At 40.7% G+C, this 24,715-nt stretch overlaps 1 protein-coding gene across 1 annotated transcript in view; it reads right to left on the minus strand.

Moving 5' to 3' along the window:
* The window catches only part of LOC110016811 (NACHT, LRR and PYD domains-containing protein 12-like), a 35,108-nt gene extending 17,157 nt beyond the window's left edge, over positions 1-17,951 (minus strand). Inside the window, exons 1-5 of the mRNA XM_023966195.1 lie at positions 17,922-17,951; positions 14,656-14,786; positions 14,493-14,579; positions 9,524-9,607; positions 8,821-8,925 (exon numbers count right to left, since the gene is read on the minus strand). Of these exons, the coding sequence (XP_023821963.1) occupies positions 8,821-8,925; positions 9,524-9,607; positions 14,493-14,579; positions 14,656-14,741 (362 nt within the window). The 5' untranslated portion in view covers positions 14,742-14,786; positions 17,922-17,951. The remainder of the gene's footprint in view (positions 1-8,820; positions 8,926-9,523; positions 9,608-14,492; positions 14,580-14,655; positions 14,787-17,921) is intronic.
* Between the last annotated feature and the right edge of the window lie 6,764 nt (positions 17,952-24,715).

A 24,715-nucleotide genomic window follows, 5' to 3' on the forward strand; every position in this document is an offset into this window, starting at 1 on the left:
TTGAACAACACATATCAGCATATTTACAGTACTTTTTCCTGTGTGGTTACATTTCTCATTCAAAAAGTTACTTTGGGAGTTTAAAAAAAATCTCATTAGTTTATATTTTATATCATCTAAATATATAAAATAATGAAATTCCAAATTGTCATTTGATTCTCATGTCACAGTTCAGATGTAGAACAGCAAACCAATGGATCATGTCAACACACAGTCACAGAGTCACCATGTCTGGATTCTGAGCAGTTTTCCTAAAGAGGCAGTCCATCCACAGAGGACTCTGTGACCACAGCCCTCCATGATGCTCTGTCCCACCTGGAGCTAGAGGAGAGCTAACAGGGATGCTCTTTGTGGACTGTAGCTCAGCGTTTAACACCATCCTCCTTGTGGACTTTTGGTTACTCAAGTCACAGCGAGCTGCCTGAGTATAGAGAATTCTCTTCCAGGAGAACAGAAGAGCAGAGGAGCAGCTGCGGAGGAATCTTTTGAATGTGGAAATAACATTTGGAGCAGTCCTGTGAATCCGTGAAAACAAGTATGTGAATTTGTATTATCACCCTCCTATCCCCCCCTCTCTAACATCCCTCTCTCTTCTTCCCTCCTTAAAATAAAAAAAACAAAACCAAAAAAAACAAAAAAAAGCATGTGAATTCGAAAAAACAATGATGTCCAGAAAAAAAGGCAGCCAAATGATCATTAATGTCTTTGAAGACAATCTTTTATTTAGAAAATTATGTACAAAATATAACGTAAAAAAAACCCAATGAGAATTGTCATAATAAAAGCAAATTCAGAAAATCCTCTCTCTAAATGATACCAGCAGCCTTTTTCATTTAATATTTTATGTTCATTTTAAAATAGACAAAATCAGACAAGCAAAACAAACAGTTCAGGTTCTCTTTTGACCATTATAAAACAGAATGAAAAAATACAAGTAAATAAATAATTCCAGTTACATTCTATTCAATATTTATTTACAGGCCGTCCAAATAGGGCATAAAGAGAAGCAAGAAAAATGAAGTCTCAGTACAGAGCTTAATAATTTTAACTTTCTGAAAGTGATTTATAAATAGTGTTCAGAGTTTATTGTGAACCTTTACTGACATGGTGGAATTTTTCCATGTGGATGAGAGATAGCATGTCAGTGAGCCATAATGTAAAGTAGGGAGAAGTCGTAGATTTCCATTCTCGCAAAACTTGTCTTTTTGCAGTCATGAACTCAAGTTCAGCTGCTGCATTACAGTCGGGATAGTTCTGGTACGTGTGCAGCCAAAAATGGCGAGCTCTGCATCGGGTAGAATTGAGCAATCATAGGCTTTGTAATACCATTCAAATATTCTGTTCCAGACACCAGCCAATGAGGGACAAGACCAAAAAGCATGAGCCAATGTGCCTTCAGATATTTTACATGTATCACACATGGGAGTAACTGAAGGATATATTTTATGCAACCGTACTTTGGAGTAGTGGAGCCGATGGATGATTATAAATTGCATGAGTTTGTGTCTGCTGTTAACAGAACCAGAGGGAATCTTGGATAAACACTTTTCCACATGGATTCTGATATTTCTATGCCCAACTCCTCGCTCCAAGCATCTTTCATTTTTGTCGATTTCACCCTGGTGCTGTCATCAAATAAATGCACTATTCTAGAAACCAAATGTCTAGAGCCAGAGGGACTTTTGAAAATGTCATAAAGATCATGTTCAGCTGGAAGATCTTGAAATTGTTTTATTTTGGACTGCAAGTAATGTCTAATTCGTAAATACCTATAGAAGTGTGAATTCGTAAAGTTAACGTTTTGTTTAAGTTGATCAAATGATACAAATTACCTATCTATGTATACATCTTCAAGCTTTGTCAAACCCCTCTTATTCCACTCCTGATACAATTCATCATCCCAAGGAGGCAGAAAAGAGTGATTATGGCATATTGGTGACTGAACAGAAATGTCCGGCAAAGAGAGAAAGCTTCTAACTTGATTTAGGATGCACACTGATTGTTTTAGGACAAAACCCAGTTTTCAGGGAGACTCCGCCCTCTCCAGTTTGGAGAAGAGCAAAGCCTGTAAACATGAGAAATCTCCCACTCCGCCAGCCTCCATCTTAACCCATAGCGGAGTGGTGGGACCAATGGTGTCTGGTGATCCCTGCTGCCAGAACATCAATGCTCTGATATTAGCAGCCCAGTAATAGTTTTTGAATTCCGGTAGGCCAAGACCTCCTTCCAACTTGGATTTTTGTAAATGTGACTTTGAGATTCGAGCATTTTTGTTAGTCCAGATATAAGAGGTGATTATTGAGTCTAACTCCTTAAAGAAAGAGGCTGTGAGGTAAACAGGGAGATTCTGGCATAGATACAAGAATTTAGGAAGAGAAACCATTTTTATAGAGTTTATTCGGCCGATCATGGATAAGGGAAGAGTCTTCCAAGACTCAATATTCTGCTTTAATTTTGTTAAATTTGTGTCAAATTTTAAGGTAAAGACTAATTTCGGGTCTTTGGTAATAGTCAGGCCCCAGGTAAGTGAAATGGTCATAAGCTATTTTAAAAAGGAACATTTTGAGGAGAATTTGGCGGATGAGTTTTAGATGAAGGCATTAATTCGCTTTTAGTCCAACTTATTGTGTACCTTGAAATTTTGCCGAAAGATGTAATCAAATCAATAAGGAGGGGCACAGACTCCCCAGCATTCCACAAGTAAAGCAATACATCGTCTGCATACAAGCTAATAACAGTTTCTGTTCCTCCAACCAGAAGGCCCTGGATGTGTGGATGTGCTCTTATTTTAACAGCAAGAGGTTCCAAAGCTAAGGCAGGAGAAAGAGGACAGCCCTGCTGGACAGAACGCTGTAACGGAAATGGCGTTGATCTCTCCCCATTAGTCAGAATTGAACACAACGGACCTGAATATATTAGTTTCACCCAAGATATAAATGTTTCACCAAACCCAAACCCTCGCAGCGATTCAAACAGGTAAAGCCATTCAACCTGGTCGAAGGCTTTATGTGCATCAAGACTCAAAACCCCAGATCTATCAGAGCCATTGTGATCAGCATAGACGGTGTTCAGAAGACGCCTAACATTGGAAAAGGAAAGTCTGCCTGGGATGAATCCTGTCTGGTCAGGGTGGATAATAGAAGTCAAATACGTGTTTAATCTGATTGCTAACATTTTGGTTATTGCCTTCCGATCAAAGTTTTGGAGAGCAATGTTTCTGTAATTCGCTGGATCGGCCTCGTCTCTGCCTTTCTTCAAGATTAAGGAGATGTTGGCCTCATACAGAGTTGTGGGTAATTTACCTCTGCGTTTGGAGTCGCATATCATCCTAAGCATGAGAGGAGCAAGATCATCACAGAAATTTTTGTAAAACTCTGAGCCAAAGCCATCAGGGCCTGAAGCCTTGCCTGATGGAAATGACTTGATGGCTGCAATCATTTCTTGCAGTGTGAAGTCGGAGTCAAGATGACACCTTGCAGCATCAGTTAACCTGGGCAAAGGAAGAGAGCCAAAGAAGTTATCTATGTCAGGCTGTGATAAGTTCTGACCAGAAGAGAGAGAGAAGTGATAAAACTCTTTGAAACGATTCTTAATTTCTACTGGGTTTGTTAGAAGAGAGACATTTTTAGTTTTTATTTTATGAATGGCTCTAGAAGCCTGCATTCCTTTAAGTTGCTGTGCTAGGAGCTTATTGGGTTCATGTCCCATCTCAAAATGTTTTTGCCTCAGTTTGAATAAAACATTATTCTGATCACTCGTGATTACATTGTATTCATATTTCTCTGTAGTCAGAGGGGGATTTAGAAGTTCGATATGTCATTTCTAGAATAGAAACGGCAATTTTAATTTCAGAAAGCCTTTTATTTTTTTCCTTTTTGAAAGCTGAGCTATAAGAAATAATTTCCCCATGTAGAACACCTCCCCATTGTCCTTCATTTCAATAAATTCTTTGAGTTTCAAAGCAATGTGTTTAATAAAGTGATCATAGCTGAGAAGAGTGGGGTTGAAGCTCCAGGAATAGTTTGTTTAGGTAGATTTAGGGACAGTGATATAAACACAGAGCTGTGATCTGATATCAAAATGTTTTGGTATTTAGAATTTGTGATTTGTGAAATAAGGTTAGACCTAGTTAAAAAATAATCTATTCGTCTATAAGATTTGTCCACACTGGAAAAAAAAGAGTGATCTTTATCTGTGGGATGTTGAATTCTCCAAATCTCTACTAAATTTCTATTGTTCATGAGATTGTGTAAAACCCGCAGAGATACACTCTCTGGAGGGCATGAGGATAGTCTGTCAAGGAAAGGATCTAAGAAGCAGTTCCAATCTCCTGAGATTATTATGTTTGAGATATTTTCATCTGGCAACATGTCAAATACTTTCCTGAAAAACGTTGAGTCATCTGTGTTCGGGCCGTACACATTTAGGAAAGTTAAAGGAAATGAATCTATAAGGCCTGAGACCACCACAAATCTGCCCTGTGGATCAGTTTTCACAGATGTTAATTGAAAAGGGAAAATATTACTAAATAATATGGCTACCCCCCCCCCCCCCCGGGCATGTGATGTAAAAGATGACTGGTGTACCTGAGACACCCAGTGACACTTCAAAATATGCTGCATTTCACCTTTAATATGGGTTTCCTGAAGAAAAATTACATTCGCATGAAAAGATTTCAAATGTTTGAATACTTTCCCCCTTTTCACTATTGGACCTCTAACATTCCAGGACTCCATCTGTAATTCTATGTTTCCTACGTGTTACTTTGTGATCTATGTGGTCTTTGCGATCTATCTAAATAGTAAGAGAGTTAAACACCCACCACCATGGAATTATATTAAAATAAAATGAGTTACACACCACCAACATAGGATAAATATCAGCATCAATTGTCGATCAATTTTACACCAGCCAGACTACAGAGTCTGACATGTCAGTGCACATTTAGAAAGTAACTCCACAAACTTGTTGGTTCAAACTGTGGAGCAAAGGTGAGACCTCACTCTCTCACTGGAGACTTGCGTTGCTTTACACAGCGCGCTGCCTCCTGTTGAAGATAGAGGGCGCTTGTCCATCATGCCAGTACACATTGAGCTTTGCAGGATAACCCAACACGTGTTTGATCCCATCACTGTGCAGGGCTCGCATCACATCTCCAAAAGTGCAGCGTTGATCCATAACTTTGCTGGTGTAATCAGGATAGATGTGAATCTTGCTCCCTTTGTACTCAAAGCCTCTTTGGATCCTGCACCAACTCAGGATCTTCTCTTTCTCCTGAAAGTGATGAACTCGGGCCAGGATGGTGAGTGGTTTAGCTCCTGCAGAAGGTTTTGGTTGCAAAGAGTGATGTGCGCGGTCCATCCTTACTGGATGTAGGAAAATATCTTTTAGTTCTGGGATGAACCTGGAAAAAACTCTGTAATCTTGCCTTCTTCCGCACCTTCCGGTATGCGGACAATTTTAATGTTGTTCCTGGTTGAACGTGCTTCCAGGGCGTGAAGTTTGGTTTAAAGCTGATGTGAGTCCTCCATTAAACCCGGACACTTGGCTTCAAATGCTTCAGTCTCTCATCCAACGCACTGGTCGCATGCTACTGGTTTTCCAGGCGAGCTTTTATGTCCTCCTGTTCCAAGTGAATGGACTGAAACCTGGACTCCAGAGCATCAAACCGCTCATCAATTTACTACAACTTCTACGACCTTTGAATATGCAGTGATAATTGTGTCACCACATTGAGAACAAAAGTCACAGTTTAGAGATAAAAATGTCCTAAATTCTAATCAAAATTTTCAGTTTTCAAAGCAAAACTTTCTAAGTTGCAAATGGAAATATTAAATATTTGTTTTCAAAATCCTTTTCTTTGTTTTCAAGATACATTTTTGCGTTTGCGACCCAATTTCTTTCTAATACGTTGTCTCACATCCCACTTTCTCCCTATCTTTGATTTTATGTTCACATCTCAGAGTTTAGCGTGATGTTTGTGCCACTAAACGGCCAATCACAGTCAAGAGGGTTCATGCTGATTGTTCTAGACCAGGGGTCGGGAACCTTTTTGGCCAAGAGAGCCATAAATGCCACATATTTTGAAATGTAATTTCGAAAGAGCCATACAATAATGTAGTGTCCCTTCCCCACACTGAGGCACGGAGACTTAACCTCTTTTAAAGTTCTTTATTCCGATTACTGCAGACCGCAACAAACGCCGTTCAATTAATTCAGCAACTCCTGAATCTCTCCCGCCGACAGGAGAGCGCTTCTCCCAACTTTATATTCCCCTGCTCCCGCTGCAGCCCTCCCATTTCCCTTATTCGGCCCATAGCTGAACCCCATTGGTCTAAACTACCTAACAACAGGCTGAGCGACAGAACTGAGAGCCAATCAGATCTCTGCTTGACGCGTTCAATGAACTCCAGAACTTTTAACGCGGCCCAACAGCCACCCAGTCCAAGTCAGTATGCAACGATATGTTTAAAACTAAATATACAAGTGAATGAGTGCATTTGATTTAATTTCAACATTTTTAAAGTACAATAAGTCTGTGGATTCTTTTTAATATTGTTATGCTGTTGCTAATAAATGATGAGTATTTCTCATGGTAGTTTTGCTGATGGTCTAGTCTGGTTGATACGTGGTGAGTTTCTGCTTCGTTCAGGCGTTGAGACTTTAAACGTGATCGTAGCTCTGAATGTTCTGTAGATGTGACAAAGACTGCTCACATGCAGACGGGGAGCCAAACACATACTCACACGCTGCAGTGAGTGACGGGCAGCGGGTTTTACGTTTTTACAATCCCTGCGCGATTCACCTGCTGTCCCCACAACACCTCAGCCCCCCCCCTTGCTTTCTCCCTCACACATCCCGTCTCCGCATCTGCGCGCTCTTTCTCAGAGACGGGAGCGCGTAGTTTTAGGCACGTCAATTCACAGGTTTCCGGCTGGTACAAACTCTGTGAAATAATAGATAATAGTAACTGATAGCGCTGGCGCAGATTTTTCTCTCTAAGCACCGCTACTACTGCGCGCCTCTGGCATCGCATCGCGCCCGAGAAGGACTGGTCTAATGAAAAAAAAGAAGTATAATTAAAGATTTGTCTGCGAGCCACATGTGACCATCAAAAGAGCCATATATGGCTCGCGAACCATAGGTTCCCGACCCCTGCTCTAGACTCTATCCGATCAAGTCGTCACATTTATCAAACATGGAGTTTTCTATCAAGACTCAGAAGGTGAACAGGTTCTGTTATCCTCAATTTTCTTTCTCCGGCTGAAGAAAAAGACAAAGTTTTGTTTTCAAAATTGCACATTTTGATTGTGATTTAGGAAAATCACGGTGGGACATGTGGCTCCTGGGGGCGGGACATTGACTGGATTGATGGATGCAGACAGAAACATTTAGGGCAGGAAACCTGACACCCCTCTCCATTTAACATGGGAGCAGATGGAGGTTACGGTGCATGATGCATTCTGATTGTAGCATACTCTCACATAGATCTGCTCTGATTCAGATTGAATGCACACGTGCATGCGTGCTGAGGTTCAGCCTCAGCCAGACTCTGCCTTCAGGTAAACTGAATTTGAGACTCCTGATCTACAAACCCACACACCAGAACAACACTGTTACATTTACAGATGACATTGCAGTGGTGGGGGCTGATTCCCTCTGGGATGAGATGGTTTACAGCAGGTCTTTAAACCATTAAATGATAGAGGTCCAGTTAGAAAAACTGTCTTGAATTTAAAGTCCAGAAAAAGGATGATGTCTGAAAATTCAGTGTAAAATATTTTTAAGTAGTTGATGATTGGTGGTTCATCTGCATGTCATTAATATCTAACTCTCCTGCCAAACAAATTCTGTACAATTGAAGACTTTTTGACAGTAACATAACGCAAAACACGTGAAACTGTGCACTACACACACACACACAGCATCACAGTCACACACACACACACACACACACACAATGTGATCTGCAGCTCAGCTTTAACAACTTTCAGAAAGTTTGTTAGTCCCTTCTTCACTAATTCACTTCATCAAGACTCCTTTACTCCACATGGGTCAAAGTAGAGGCCCGTGGGCCACATCTGACCCGTCATGTAATCATATCCAGCTCCCAAGACCATTTTATACTCTTGGTATTAGTTGTCTGGAGACTAGAGTGGCCGAATCAAAGCCCAGACCTAAATCCTATAGATAGACTTGGCTGTTCATGGGCGGCATCCACACAACCTGACTGAACTTTAGCAGGAAGACACAGTTTATTGACCATGAGTGGTTTATGAAAGCAACACTGTAACAACACTGGCACTGTAACTAGCAGATCATCAATAATTACATTAAAACCACCATCATTTAACCCTTTCACGCTGCATGTCACTAATTCACTAATAACCCGAAAATCCACCAATCCACAATCACTTTAAATAAAAACAACACTTAAGAAAATGTTAACATAGTTATAAATAATGTCAGGCATGAAAGGATTAAATGTTGAATTCAATTTCAGAAATGTTATTTTATAATTTGTTTAGTTAATCATAAGAATAAGGTTTTTCCAAAGCAGAATAAATCTAGATTCCAGAAACATTAGATTCAGTCTGAAGCATTTTAACACTTGATCTAATTCATGGAGATCAACACAGTTTAGCTGATGGAGCACAGCAGCTACATCTATGATGATGTTTTTCTACAGAGAGGATGGCCTGGTGTTTATGAGTCTGACCACAGAGATCCAGAACTGAACCAGACCTCAAGTCCTTCATCTGAAAACTACAGATCATCTGGACTAGAATCCAGCCTCCTTTAACTCTGACAAACACTTACTGTTCCAGTCCTGAATGGATGTCTTTGAAGTCTGGATTACTACCCTTTGACACGTCACTCCTGAAGGACCCACAGCTGGATCCAGATGCAGTTTTCTGTAGATTCCTGATGGAAAAAACGTAGATCATGAACAGAGAAAACTTTTTATTATATACATAAATGACATTTGTGATATTTCTGAGTTGTTACAGTTTGTTTTATTTGCAGATGATATAACTTTTTCTGTTCAGGGGATTATCTGAAAACTTTAGCTAAAACAGAGCTAAACGTTGGGGAAGTATTCAATATTGATCAGTAAGAACCGTTTATGTTATTGGAGACTCAATCCAGACGACAATATTGAGAACAAAGCAGTAAAGTCTGCAGGTGACCTGCTGGATGCTCATGTTGTGGGTGTGGTCAACTTTGTCAGACTTTGCTTTATTTTTTTCATAATTTTCTATAATCTTTTAAAAAAAATTGTTATAATATTTTTTTCCTATGTTTTTTCTGATTCGCACTATAATTTGTTTGAATTATCTATAAAATTAAATGCTCGAAGTCTGTTATAATAAAAAGTTTAGTCACTTTTTTGTCATATTTTGATCTTTTCTTGTGCCACAATATCACAAATGTAAATGAAAATACCTTTTTACAACAAATCGTAGGTTTGATTAAAAATCTGAACTATAATCAGGCGTCTTTAACTCGGACAAACACTTACTGTTTCTCTCCTGAACTGATGTCTTTGTCGTCAGGATCACCACCCTCTGACTCACCAGATCCAGATTCAGGTCCAGGTCGGTTCCTGTGAAGAATGAAGGTTGCTGGTGTGAGTCCTGAGCTCTGACCTGGAGAAGATCATGAACAGACTGAAACAGAGCTAAATGTTGGGAAAGTATTCAATATTGACCAGTAAGAAGCTTTTTTTTTTCCTAATTAACTTTAGCACAAAGATGGCTGCCACTGCTTTTCTCAGCCTAAAGGTCTGATTAAATCCATCAAAAATCGCTAAAATATGGTGACATCCATCAAAAGACAAGATATTGGTGTCTGTGCTACATGTATACACTTTATTCTACTGGATAATTTTGACAATTAGCAGTTATTGTGTCCAGAAAGAAGAGAACTAGCGTGCAGCGCATGTCATCCAATGCTGGGACTCGGAGCAAGATGTCCAGTAATACCAAGCTAGCTGCTGAAATTGCAGATATGAAGGAATCTCTGAACTTCATGTCAAGGGACGTCAGTGAAGTGGTAAAAAATCAGAAAACACTGACAGGTCTCATGGAAAAAGAGATCCAGGAGCTAAAGGCTGTCATCAAACAAAAGGATCTAAGGACTGAAATCCTGGAGCAAAAGGTGGATGACTTGGAGCAGAATTCCAGAGCAGATGACCTTCAGCTCACAGAGCTAGAGACCAGACATCAGAGTTATTCCCGGGCTGCTTCCCAAGAAGTGATCAAGAAGGTGAAGATGCTCCATCTGAGGAGCAGCACACCCTGGAGCAACAAGTGATCCACTATATGAGAAGTAAAGACATTCATCTGGACAGTCGACACATCTCAGCATGCCACACTCTGCCAAGTAAGGAGAAAAAGAAGAAGAGGTCTGCAATCATTAGAAGATTTTTGAACAGAAAGCACAAGGTGGAAATCCTAAAGGAGGCAAAGAAACTTAAAGCCACTGGAGTTTATTTAAATGAGCACTTGACCAAGAAAAACTCAGAAATAGCTTGGACATGTCGTATCCTGAAACAGCAACATAAAATACAAGAAAATACTGGACCAGGAATGGAAACGTGTTCATAAAACTAAATGGATCACCAGAAGCTAAAGTGGTGGCAGTGAGACAAATGAAAGACCTGGATCAGAACAAATGACAAACTCTAAAGTTCTGTTTTTGTTTAGACTCTACTGACAGAATCAGACTGAGGACTATTCTGTAGAAAGCAGGACTTTATTTTCAGCACAAATGACAAAAAACACATCTAAGTTTGATTATACAGAACATGGACTTTATGATTTTGATAATGATGTGGATCCGGAGACTCATTTGTTTAATAAGTTCAAGGATATCTGCAGATATTACTGTGAGGAACAACTCAGTGAAGTTAAAACTGAGGAATATTTTCTGTTATTCATTTCAGAATTCTGCCAAGAAATTTTAATAAAATTCAATATTTGTTGGACACATTTAAAGGAAAATGTAAAGTAATTGCTCTGTCAGAGACATGGATAAATAAAGGGAAGGAAAACAATTTGAAAGTAGAAGTTTATGATTTGTATTTTAATAGCAGAACAAATAGGAGTGGGGGGGGGGTCACCCTTTATATTGACAACAGTTTAAAGTAGAAACCTGTAAAATGAATGACTTCTGCTATGGATGATTTAATGGAAAGTGTTGCTGTGGAAATAGAGTTACAAAAAACAAAAATATGACTGTTGGACGTGTAGATAGGAAACCAGGATCAAAAAATGGAAACTTTTAAGGACAATTTAGAAGATATGTTAAATAATCTAAACCAACGTAAACAATTAAATCTGTGGAGACTTCAATATAGATCTCATCAAGCTTGATTCACATTTACAAACATCTGATTTTTTTATTTCATTAAAGGACTGTATCCTTTGATTACAAAGCCTAGCAGAATAACTACAACTAGTGCAACTGTAATAGACAATATGTTTACCAATATTATGGAAAGATTGTTGGTTAGTAATTAATGACATAAGTGATCACTTGCCTATATTTGCTATATTTGACTTTAAATTGCCACAAAAGTCAGCAGAAATCCACCAAATCTATCAAAGAATAAGGAATGATGAAACTGTGAACGCTTTCAGAAACGATTTCATGAATCAGGAATGGAATGTACAGTGATCCCTTGCTATAACACGGTTTACTTTTCACGGTTTCGCTACTTCACGGATTTGCATCGTGCATTGTGTTCTGCATTCTGATTGGCTAAAAAGTCACTCTGCTTCTTCTCTACCTGTGCGTCAATAACGTTGCAGTTTAATTATTAAATGTACACGTACGTAAAACAGCTTGTCAAATTTATATTGTGTACGTGCAAATTCTCTTGATGGTGGCATGTCGGTGTATAAGGATGTTTTTTCAAAGAAGAAAAAAGAGCAACAACAACAACTGCCTATCACCATGTTCTTCTCCCTAACAAACACAGCTGCACCGCGGGATTCAAAAGAAGAAAACACTGCAGAGCGGAGTCAGGATGCAGCGGCTCAGTCTGAAGAGCAGTGAAATACACCTGAGTCACTATTTGTCCCACTGTACTTTGTATTTTTTTTATCATTTAAAATTTCGTCCCGTTTAATCCAATTACTCGGGTCGCGGTGGGCGGGGCTAATCTCCGCGATTTGAAGCCTTCTGTTCACATTGATGATTAAAATTAATGTTTGACAGTACAGTACAGAAGTTATTTGTTGAAAAAAAACGTTTTAAAGTACTTTAATTAGTGAAACAAATGCTTGAGCCTGTAAAATGGTTTGTTCTTTCTTTTCAATATGTAATACAGTATTTAATTGTATAATAATTGTAAAAAAAAAAATAAAGGTTTCTACTTCAGGATTTTGGCTATCACGGGCTCTTTTTGGAACGTAACCCCCGCGATAAACAAGGGTTTACTGTATACAGATGATGTAAATTATGCATATGAGGCTTTTCTAAATCATTATTTAGATCTTTACAGTAGACACTGTCCAGAAGTTCTAAGTAAACCTAAATCTAAAAATAACAGAAACAAAAAACAAGTTAACAAATGTATTGAGACAAGCTGAGAAGAAATATTATCATAGGATTCTGTATGAAAATAAACATAACATAAAGGCTACGTGGAATATTCTGAATAAGGTCATAGGAAATAAGTCAGGATCAATGGAACGACCTCACTTCTTTCTTAAAGACAATGTGGTCATTAAAAAGCAAGAAGACATGACAAATGAATTCAATTCATTTGTTGTAAATATAGGACCCAACTCAGCAGAAAATATTACATGCAATATACAATCAAAAGATGGTAGTAAAAATATAAAGTGGATTTCCAAATCTATGTATTTATCTGATGTGACTGAAAATGACATTCTGACTACAGTACAAACTAAAAAACAAGACCTCAAATGACAGTGATGGGATTGACATAAAATTAATAAAAATGACAATAGATTGTATTGTTAAACCACTGCATCATATCTTTAATCTTTCACTGAAATTGAGAGGATGAAAATAGCTAAAGTTATTCCTTTTTTTTTAAATGGAGACAGACATACTTTTAATAATTACAGACCAGTATCATTACTGGTCTGTAATTATTTACTACTTACAAGTTTTAGAAAAGTTGTTTGTTAACAAACTAGACAGCTTTCATAAAAAACATAAATTAAGTGAGATTCAGTTTGGGTTTGGTTCTAACAGGTCTACAGATTTGGCTATAATGAAAATATTGATTCAATGAAGTTCATTGTGTCTGTAAGTTCTATTAAGCACTTAAATTATAATATAATAAAATGTTTTAAAGGGAGCAGACAATTCTAAGAATTGTATTCTTCAATTCTGCTCCCTTCCAATCATGAAAATTATCAATAATGTTCCACAAACATGTAAACTTATTGGACAATCAATAATTTTCATGAAAGGAACAAATACATTCATGAAATTAAATTTCATTTGTGACGACAATATTGAGAACAAAGCAGTAAAGTCTGTGGGTGACCTGCTGGACGCTCATGTTGTGGATGTGATCAACTTTTTCAGACTTGGAGAAATCCCCACACTATGAAACCATTTTCAACAACAACATCTACCAAATCCAGAGAAAACGTTTTTTTTTATTAATTTCTTCTGCTCTGGAGGTTCATCAGATTCTCTTCCATATTAAACTATTGAACTCAGATCATGAACAGACTGATCTGCAGTCAGAAAGTCTGTTCATGATCAAAGACAAATGACCAGTTTCTGTTCATGACAGTCAGTGTCACACAGTCTGATAACTGTGTGACACTGACTGCAGCTATTGTCACTGGAATCATTTATTTGTTTGTGGACAAAAATACATTCATTCATTCATCTTCTTAACCGTTTATTCCTTTTCGGGGTCACGGGGTTGCCGGAGCCTATCCCGGCCACTTGGGCGTATGGCATGGCGTGGACAAAAACACAAATCTGAAAAATCAATTTAGTTTTCAGATGATACTGTTTTATTTTGAAAAACTGGATTGTTTTCAACGGCATCAGGCTAAACCCCTAAACATTTAAAAAATATGACATTTCTACAGGGGTGTGTCTTGGTGAGAGTCTGGCAAGTCTGGTATCCTGATACATGTCCTATGATACGATACACATCGCAATATTGTATGACTTCTACCTGAATATTAATACGCCTTTAATTGTAATAAAATGGTGACATTCATTTTTTTCATTCATATGTTTGTTCTAATTTTTTTCCTACATTTTTTTCTGATTCTCACTATAGTTTGTCTGAATTAGCTATAAAGTAAAATGTTGGAAGTCTGTTATAATAAAAAGTGTATAAAGCCAATTCTTTGTCGTATTTTGATCTTTTCTTGTGTCACAATATCACAAACGTAAATGAAAATACATTTTTACAACAAAAAGCAAGTTCAATTAAAAATCTGAACTATAATCCGGCCATTTTAACTCTGACAAACACTTACTGTTTCTCTCCTGAACAGATGTCTTTGCCATCAGGATTAGCACCCTTTAACTCATCTTCCCCTTTGGATCCACGTCCAGGTTTGTTCCTGTGAAGAATGCAGGTTGCTGGTGTGAGTCCTGAGCTCTGACCTGGAGAAGATCATGAACAGATGTTCATCTCACCTCTGAGCTTTGCTCTTGTTGTCATGGTTACCATCTCTGCTTTTAGAGGGAGGGGCTCCCTTCTGTGGTTTTTCACACTTATCCATGCTGCCGGATTCACTGGATCCACATCAGCTCACACACACCTTCACCTGCAGAGGAAACCCTCATCATCAGAGGAAGCTGCCATCAGCTGCTGCACTTCTGTTCTGGCTCCACCAGGTAGAGACATGGAGCTGCAGCAGCAACATTTCCATTCAGTCACTTTGACACAGAAACAACAAACTTCCTGTTTCTACACGTCAGGAAACATGAAGCATCAAGAAAAACAGACAGAAATCACAGAAGGAGGAGAAAAGAAAAAAGACATGAATTCTTCGTCTCAAAGCTCCAACAGAGACTTTGATTCCACTGTTGAACCTCTGAACTGGAAAGCATTGGTTACTTGTTCAAAAGTAATCTATTACCTTACAGGATTACTCTCTGAAAACTGTAACATGAGTCCTGGGTTACTTTTTAGTTTCTTTAGAACAGCTGCAGAAGAAAAACTTCTGACGAGAAACATGTTCCACAAAGTTTTTCTCATTTCTATGGGAAGATTTGGTTTCATGAAGATTTCTAACAATAAAGTTTATTTATGGGAAAGTGAAAACAATGGAAACACAATCAGAGGATCAAAATTCAGCTTCGGTGAGTTTAGTCCGAACAAACAAAACTTCAGACTGGACACATTTGGTTTAAAGTGAACCAGAGTCCGTTTCCCCGATAATCTGGAATGGATTTTCAGTCTGAATACATCCAAGTGGATCCTGGTCTGGGACCAGGAACCGCTCTCTGACCCGTCTTTGGAGGTGGTCTCGGTTCATTTCTGATTGGACTGAGCTTTGGTTCTGTCTGAGTCTCAGTCTGAAAACTATCCATCCTCAGAGAAAACAACTGGACCAAAACGGCCACCATAGCCGACGCTCACATGATCTAACAGATTAGGAATGAAGGAACCGATGAGGACAAATGTGAAGCAACGATTGTTATTGTATCAGACAGAAAAAAAGACTCCAGCTGTTCATTTGTTACGTTGATTCAACACAACAGAAACATCTTCCAACAGACTTTTCCAGACTGAAAACACCCTGAGAAAAAGAACAAACAGAGAACTCCAGGCCTGTGAGCCTCAGGAAAAACAGCTGCTTCACTAAAACTGGTTCTACCACGGAGTACTAGGACCGCCTTAACAACAAAACATTTTCAAGAATAAAGTTATACATTTTTAAAATAAAGTGGTATAAATATGAGAAAAAGTCATAATTTATCAAAGAGCCATGTTTTTCAAAAATAGAGTTGATGGTGTAACTCTACCTTAACGCCTTTGGACCTCTGCAGCTACAGACGGCATAAACGGTTCTGCCTGAAATCCACTTCCTGTGGGTCAAGAATCTCCTGAAGCAGTCCAGTGTCCTGAAATTCTCTACAATGTCCTTAAACGTATAATAAAACAATGTGGACTCACTATTTCTGAATGAAATACGATGTTCTCTATGTCTCTCACCATCCTGGCTCCTTTTTGTTATCTAGACTTTTCTCAGGAAGTAGATTATTGTTTTATAAATGTAAGACTTTGATTCTCAACTCATTACTTATGAATTTATAACTTTATCATCGTATAATATTGACTCTTTTACACATAATCCTACGAGTTCATTCTCATAAAATTATAACTTTTTCCTCATCATTTTACTACTTTATTCTGGTTGATGTATTTATTTTATTATTTTGATGGTGGCTCCAATACTCTTTTTAACTTTGTCTATTGAACATTCTACATATTAGCAGTCATAAAGAGTGTATAATCAGATGTCAGGGCGAGGACAGTGCTGTGTAGAAGTAAACCACATATTCATTCAGAACTACAAACAACATTTTTCTTTTAATGTAATATTATTTTAATAATGAAATGAATGAGGTAAGCGGGGTAACGGTCTTAACTCTTTGTCACACCGGCGCTCAGTCAGCCTCCAGATTGTGAGGAAATGTCATAGAGTCCATGTATTGCAGAAAAGAGCCCCAGGTCTCATGAAACCTACTAAGTGAACCTTGAAGTGAGTTTCTTAGCTTCTCTAGTTTGAGATTATGAAGCACCTCAAAGACCCAGTGGACATGCGAAGGAGGACGGAGGAGCTTCCAGTCCAGCAGGATCAGCCTGCGTGCTGATAGGGTGGAGAATGCAGTGAACCCTTCAGTTAGCGTGTCAGGAGTTGTGGGAATACCAAATATTTCAGACATGAGATTTGGTTTGATGGAATATCTATACGCTCTTGATAATGTGTCTAATATTTCTGACCAAAGTGATACGAGCACTGGACAGGACCAAAACATATAGGCCTGGTTAGCAGGAGAGAGGTGACATCTGCTGCAAGCATCACTAACAGAAGGATGTATTTTGGCCATTCTGGCATTGATATAGTGGACCCTGGACAAATGGACAAGAGACAATGCTGACTTCCATAGTTTTTCCCTCATGTGGAGGTTAAGACTGTGTTCCCATACAGTTTTGACAGTGTTAGACAACCTTGTGGATGAAAACCAAATAGACTTGGCCTGAAATGCAGCCGTTAAAGAGGCTCTAATAGTCTGTCATAACGTTCAAATGACTGAACTAGAAAAACTAGACAGACAACTCAAGACACACCAAAGAGGAACGCAACAACTAAAGTTTAGGGTCAACAAAGACTAACAGCAGATTGAACACAATCATTAAGATGAGATGAAAGAATAGAATTTATAGTTGGAGAAGAAAAGCAGAAAAATATTTGTTTTCATCCACTAAGGCCTCATGGTCGCTCTGCTACAAACATTTCTATTCTAGGTTGTTGGTCTGATGGAATCTGAGAGTTCATAAACCTGGAATGAGGAAATATGACTGTGTTCCAGCACACAGTTACCTGGAACTGTAATCTATTACTTTAGTAATAAGTTCCTCCCAACACTGTTCTCACACAGACTTGGATGGAGGAGAACAGGAAGGTTTGGAGTCAGAAATAAAACCTTTAAGAGTTTAGTAAAACAACAATCATCAGCTGATTGTTGTTGAGGTGATGAAGAAGAGTCCTCCATTGTTGATCCAACAATGATGAAGGTTTGGAAACAGCAGAAGGATGAGAGTTTGCAGAGAAAGAAGAAGATCTTCTCCAAACATTCAGAATCAAACAGTCAAGTTAGGGAAGAGTTCCAGAAACAAACTCCCTTCAGTTTCTGCAAAGAGATGAAGAGGAAGAAGAGTCTCCACTCACCGTGTCAACGCAGCTGCAGCACTGATCAGTGACTCACAACCAGGAAGAGTCCACCTGTGATGGAGGTGGGGCAGCACAGGTGGGCGGGTCATCAGGTGGAGCAGCCTTCCTGGAATCAAACCCTCAACCTGGCTGCTGTCTACCAAGTGAACACCCACTGCTCCACAGTCAGAAGACCAGGATCTGATCAGGTTTATTTCTGACGCTCATCAACACGGTGGACGTGAAAAAGGGGGCGGGGCTTCTTGTTGGAGGTGCATCAGAGACATCAAGACCTGGATGACAATTAATTACCTCCTCTTGAACCCAGAAAAAACTGAGGTCATTATACTTGGTCCTAAAAACCTCAGAGATGCTCTGTCTGCTCAGATAGTCTCCCTGGATGGTATAAGTATAGCCCCTAATTCCACAGTTAGAAACCTTGGGGTTTTATTTGACCAGGATTTATCATTTAAGGCTCACATATCTCAGGCGTGTAGAACTGCCTTTTTTCCACCTGCGGAATATTGCTAAGATCAGAAATATACTTTCTAAGAGTGATGCTGAAAAACTCATCCATGCATTTGTTACGTCGAGGCTGGATTACTGTAACTCCTTGTTAGCAGCGTGTCCTAAGAGTTCCTTAAGAAGTCTCCAGCTTGTTCAGAACGCAGCTGCTAGATTGTTAGCAGGAACTAGCAGAAGAGATCACATCACTCCTGTGTTAGTTTCACTTCACTGGATCCCAGTTGATTCTAGAATCAAGTTCAAGATCCTCCTGTTAACCTATAAGGCCTTACATGGAATGGCCCCGTCCTATATTAAGGACCTCATAGTCCCTTACCATCCAATCAGAACACTTCACTCACTAAATGCAGGACTGCTTGTGGTTCCTAGAATTAGTAAAAGTACGGTTGGAGGTAGAGCGTTTAGCCACCAAGCCCCTGTTTTATGGAATAAACTCCCAGCTCATGGAAGAGAGGCCGACACAGTTTCTACATTCAAAGTTAGACTGAAAACATTCCTCTTTGGACAGGCTTATTGTCAGACTAGTTAGTATTCAGAGATTATTTAACTTAATGTTAATTTGTTTAAATTAAACTTAATAATAACTATTTATTTTAAAAGGCTGCTAGAAGTTGAAGCTGGGGTAACTATGGTGCACTGGGGTTCTGTCCTCTTTCCTTTTTTACTTCTACCCTCCTTCTCTTCTCTATTCTTGATTATTATTCATCATTTAGTTCTCCATGCCTCTGTTTGGTACAGTGCGATTCATGTATTGTCCCTCTTTCCCCTCCTGGGGAGTGGGAGTGCTTCCAGACTCCAGTTGGCCCTCCCGTGCTCCAGTACCTGACCGAGTACCTCGTCTCTGCTCCTGCTCCTACACCTGGCTGTGGATCCTGTCTCCGGCTCGACTCGCGCCTTTGACTGTCCCCACAACCACGGCTGGATGAAGCTCGTCTGCTGGACTTTATATATGTAGTTGTAGATTTAGATAAGTTAATTCTTCTCTCAGAGTTCTGGTAAATCGCCTGTCCGTCCTGGGGGAGGATCCCTCCTTCATGTGGGCACCCCTGAGGTTTCTTCGTTTTTTCCGTAATCCCGTTTTTTTGGGAGTTTTTCCTTACCGCGAAGGGGGGTCTAAGGGCAGGGATGCCAGTATAGCTTAGTCAGTTTGTTAGTTCATTTTAGTATTTTTCTATTGAACTCTTTGCATTCGTGATCCTTTTGATTTCATGTTTCACTTTTTCAATTACCGAGACGAAGCCTATCGAGACGACTATTGTTGAGAATTTGGGCTATACAAATAAAATTGAATTAAATTGAATTGAATTGAAATTAGTGTCAGGAGCTGTAGGATGTTTGAAAACTGACCTGAGAATTTGATGAAGATGAAGATGGAGGAAGAAACATCACATGAACACAGCAGGAAGTTCAGAGAAACTAAAGAGAGAACAAGTTCAACAAGAAACCTGATAGTCAGTGGGAGGAGGGGCGGAGCTTCAAGCTGATTGACAGATTGTTGACCTCAGTGAAGGTCATGTGACCTTCTGCTTTCTGTTTTCCTCCTTCCAGGCGTGACATGAACTCCCCTCATCTGTCATCTACTGTCATGAAGCAGAAACTCCTCCTTGACCCAAATAGACCCAGAACCTTCTGCTACAGTAACACATTTCATTGACCGTAAGAATCCAAAGTTCACTTCCAAAATGTACAAATGTATCTAACATAAAAGACACGATTAACCTACCCAAGGCTAAATGAGCTATCATTGAATTCTAGTGATCAATTTCGGCTACAGATCTGTTTGAATGCCTTTAATATGACCAAAAGTCCTAATCTACAATTTATTCAGTACAAGATTCTCCCCAGAATTCACTACCAGGACAGAGATTATTTAAAATGGGTCTCAATCAGTCTGCTGTATGCACACAGTACACAGATAACAACATAGACGACTATTTAAACGCCCTGTGGTTCTGTTCACCTGTCCAATCATTCTGGAGTAAGGTCAGTGAGGATTTATCAATCTGGTTTAAATATAAGGTCCCTATATGTCCCAAACTCTGCTTAGGTGACCTAAGTAACAACATAGAATCCAACAAGGCTTATATGGTTCTCACCATCTGATTTCTTCCTAAACTGGAAATCTAAAACCATCTTAGCATCAACCACTACAGAAACCTCATGTCAGAGCATATTAGTTTAGAGATAATGTCCTCCACACATATTCTGTCAGCTTCAGACTCTCCCTGGTCCCAGTTGATTAGTCACATCACCTAGTATGGGTCTGATGGTGTTGAGCCAGATCCTGGCTGGTTCAGTGGGCTGGGGTGGGTTTGGGGGGTGGGATCTGCCGGGCCCGCTGAACCAGCTCCTTCTGATCAGTCAAACTTAGAGGAACAGAGAGTTTGTTCACATGCAGCTCAGGAAAATGTCTGACCGTGAAGCTGAGAAGCTTTTTCTTTCCAGCTCCGTTAGAATCACAACTTTTCAAATCCACAAGATCCTAAATGGATTTGATGATGTAGAGTTATTAGTTTAATTATAGATTGTATTGGATTTTTAGATAAATATTGTCAGATTTTTTTTTAAGGTGTAAATGTTTTTAGGATTAAGATGATCGTTCTCCACTGCTAAAGCTCAGAACTGAACAGATTGAAGTCTGAATGTGAACAAGTCAGAAAAGAATCAGAATCAGAATCAGAAATACTTTAGTGATCCCACACGTGGGAAATTTGTTCGTTAACATAACAGCCGTTGGAGGCAGAGATTTGATCACAAAGAAAACATCAAACTGAAAGAATGTGGATCTTCCAGATCTGTCAGAGATACCAGGAAGAACTCTGACAGATTCCAGCGGTAAGAAAGATGTGAGGAGCAGAAAAACACTTTAGTTTGACACTTTGATTGATACAGGACGTTTAGAAGCTGATCTTGCTGTTCAAACTGATCTTTCCAAACATCTAAATCTCTGTTTTCCCTCAAAGGATCAGGATCTTCAGGTGTTTCATTTCTCCACCTCATATGTGTCGGCAACAACACCTCCATTACAATGAACACAGGGGTCCCCCAAGGATGTGTGCTGAGCCCCCTTTTCTTCCCTCTGCTGACTCACGACTGCACCCCAACATCAAGCTCCAACCTCTTCATCAAGTTTGAGGATGACACAACAGTGGTGGGTCTCATCAACAACAACGATGAGACCACCTACAGAAGTGAGGTGAGCAGGCTGCTCTGTGGTGCAAAGACAATCTCCACCTGAATGTGGAAAAGACAAAGGAGATGGTTGTTCCATTCCACTTTTACTGACATAGACACATCTAGAGTCTTGTGGGGGTGGTCTGGTGGAGGGGGCACGGTGAAGCATCTGGGCTCATCTCTCACTGGTCCATGCCCCAATTTTCACTTTCAGGCACCACACACTGCATGTTGGCACCACACACACAACACATACACACTACATTCAGAGACTCCTCCGGGCCATAACCCTTCCAGTCAACGAGGGGTTGCAGGCCACGACCCCGTCGTTGGACATCCAGAAGGCGGCGAACAGGAAACGCCGGATGATCATCCACAACCAAGGCAGGAGGAGGGGGCTCGGCTGGGGGGCTGAGAACACTGCAGGAGACAGGTTTCAGGAGACACACATGGAAGGACGGGTGGATGCAGGGGGGCTGGCACTTCAGACGGACCATCGAGGGGTTGATGACCCGGTTGATCTAAAAAAAAGTGCCAATGAACGTCGGAGTCAATTTCCTGGACTCACACTGCAGGGGAATGTCACGTGTGGAAAGCCAAACCTTCTGTCCCGGTCTGTAGTCCGGGGCTGGGACCCTGTGGCGGTCCGCCAGAGCGCGGTTCCTAGACGACGTGCAGGAGAGGACTGCCCGGACCTCGTGCCAAACATGACGGGCCCTCTGGAGATGGTCCTGGACGGAAGGCACAGCCACTGCTCTCTCCTGAGAGGGGAAGGGGGGAGGCTGATAGCCATTGGATGCTATGAATGGAGACAGACCTGTGGCAGAGAAGAACAAGGAATTATATGAGTACTCAACCCAGGGAAGATGAGTTGACCAGGATGCAGTGTGACTAGCTGCAATCCAGCGCAAAGCTGCCTCCAGGTCCTGGTTAGCCCGCTTAGTCTGGCCTTTGGTTTGGGGTGGTATCCTGATGACAGGCTGGCTGTGGCTCCAATGGCCTGTCATAAGGTGTTCCACATCCTGGATGTGAACTGGGGACCTCGACCTGACACCATGTCCTGAGACAACCCATGTCACCAGAACACATGCTGGACCCGGAGTTGTGACTGTCTTGAATGCAGAAGGGATCTTGGAAAGCGCCACACAATGGACAGACTTGGAAAAATGGTCGACTATGGTTAGGACCATTGTGTTGCCTTCAGAAGGTGGGAGGCCGGTGAGGACATCCACAGCTATGTTGGACCAGGATCGATGAGGAATCAGGAGTGGTTGCAGAAGTCCAGCTGGTGCATGATGGGAAGCCTTGCCACGAGCACAGACAAAGCTGGCCTGGACAAACTCTTGTGTGTCAGCAGACATGGAGGGCCACCAGAAGTGCTGTTTAAGTAAGGTAATGTTCCGGTGCATCCCAGGATGGCAAGCCACTTTGGATTTGTGGCCCCACTGCAGCATGGAGGAACGAGTAGGTGGGGGAACAAACAGGAGACCTGAGGGACATTCAGGAGGAGAGGGAAGGTTTTCCAGAGCCTTTTGAAACTCATGCTCCACCTCCCACATGGCTGCACCGACGACAAGGAATGTGGTAGGATGGTGTCCTGAGGAATGTTGTAGGAAGCTGGAAGCTCAAATTGCCTGGATAGGGCATAAGGCTTCTGGTTGCAAGACCCTGGGCAGCAAGTGAGGGTGAAATTAAAGCGTCTCAGGAAAAGGGACCACAGAGTTTGGCGGGGATTCAGTCTGCGGGCAGAACGGAGGTAAGACAAGTCCTCGTGATCAGTCCATACCAAGAAAGTTTGAGATGTTCTTTTCCAACCAATTCCTTCAAGGCCTTCACGACTGTCAACAACTCATGATTTCCCACGTCGTAATTCCTCTCAGCAGGAGAAAGCTGGTGAGAAAAAGCGCAGGGATGTCTCTTCTGATCAGAGGATGAACGCTGAGAGAGGACCGCCCCAACTCCAGACTCTGAGGCATCCACCTCCACCATGAACTGAGCTGTAGGGTCAGGAAGGGAAAACACAAGAGCAGAACAAAACCGACTCTTTAACTTAGCAAAGGCTGCATCGGCACCTGAGGACCAGGAGAAGTGTTATTTGACAGAAGTCAGCTTGGTCAGGGGAAAGGCCACAGAGCTGTAGTTCCTGATAAACTTCTTATAAAAGTTAGCAAACCTTTCTATTAGTGGGTGTGGGCAAATCTGCTACAGCTTTGATCTTGGCAGGATCTGGTTTGAGTTGGCCATTTTCAATCACAAACTCAAGAAAACTGACAGTATAGGCATGAAAGTCACATTTCTCACTTTTAGCATTGAGTCTGTTTGCTAACAGCCGTTGTAATACAAGCCTGACATGTAGAACATCCTCATCTAGAGTCCGTGAAAAAATCATCAAGATAAACACAAATCTATTCAACATGTCACGCAGAACGTCATTGATGAGACATTGGAAAAGCAGTCGGAGCATTAGCTTTTCCAGCTCTTCCTGGTTCTCTGCTTGACCCGGTCATCGGTGACGTCACGCCCCTAAGGACCCTTCTTAAAAGTGATGATGTGCACCTGATTCGGTTTCTGCTGTAGCTCTGCATAGTCCGGTTGTCGTTTTACTGATTGTGGGGTCTTTTGTGTGGTTATGAAGGCTGGCGGTCCTCGTTTGGACGGGTTTCTCATGCTGGCTGTATTTGTTGTGGCTTTTGGCGTATTTCTGTTATTGTGTTTTCTATGAGCCAGATGTGAATCTTGGCTTTTTATGGTGGCTCTCTGTTTTTGTTCCATTTCTGTGAAAGTTACTGTGTACATTCAATATTTTAACCAGTGTTTGGATTGGTCCTTCGTTGGACCTGTCTCTCATCTGTGGACATTTGACTTGTCATTGGTCTCTTTTATTCAGCATCTGTGGTTCCTTTTCTCATTTTAATTCGCTTGGTCCGTAAACAGCGATCCTCATGTCGTCACCACCGCATGCTCAGATGTCTGGTTCTGCTTCACCCTTCCTCACTTGGGGCCAGCTGGTGTGTGGACGGCCACCCCTCTCTGTGTTCCCCAGAGAGTCCAGCCTTAGCCTTCAGGGAACTAACATCTGCCCCATTATGAATGTGTCAGTTTTGTACACGGCC

Source organism: Oryzias latipes, chromosome 18 (assembly GCF_002234675.1).
Source record: "Oryzias latipes chromosome 18, ASM223467v1".
Taxonomy (NCBI): Eukaryota; Metazoa; Chordata; class Actinopteri; order Beloniformes; family Adrianichthyidae; genus Oryzias; species Oryzias latipes.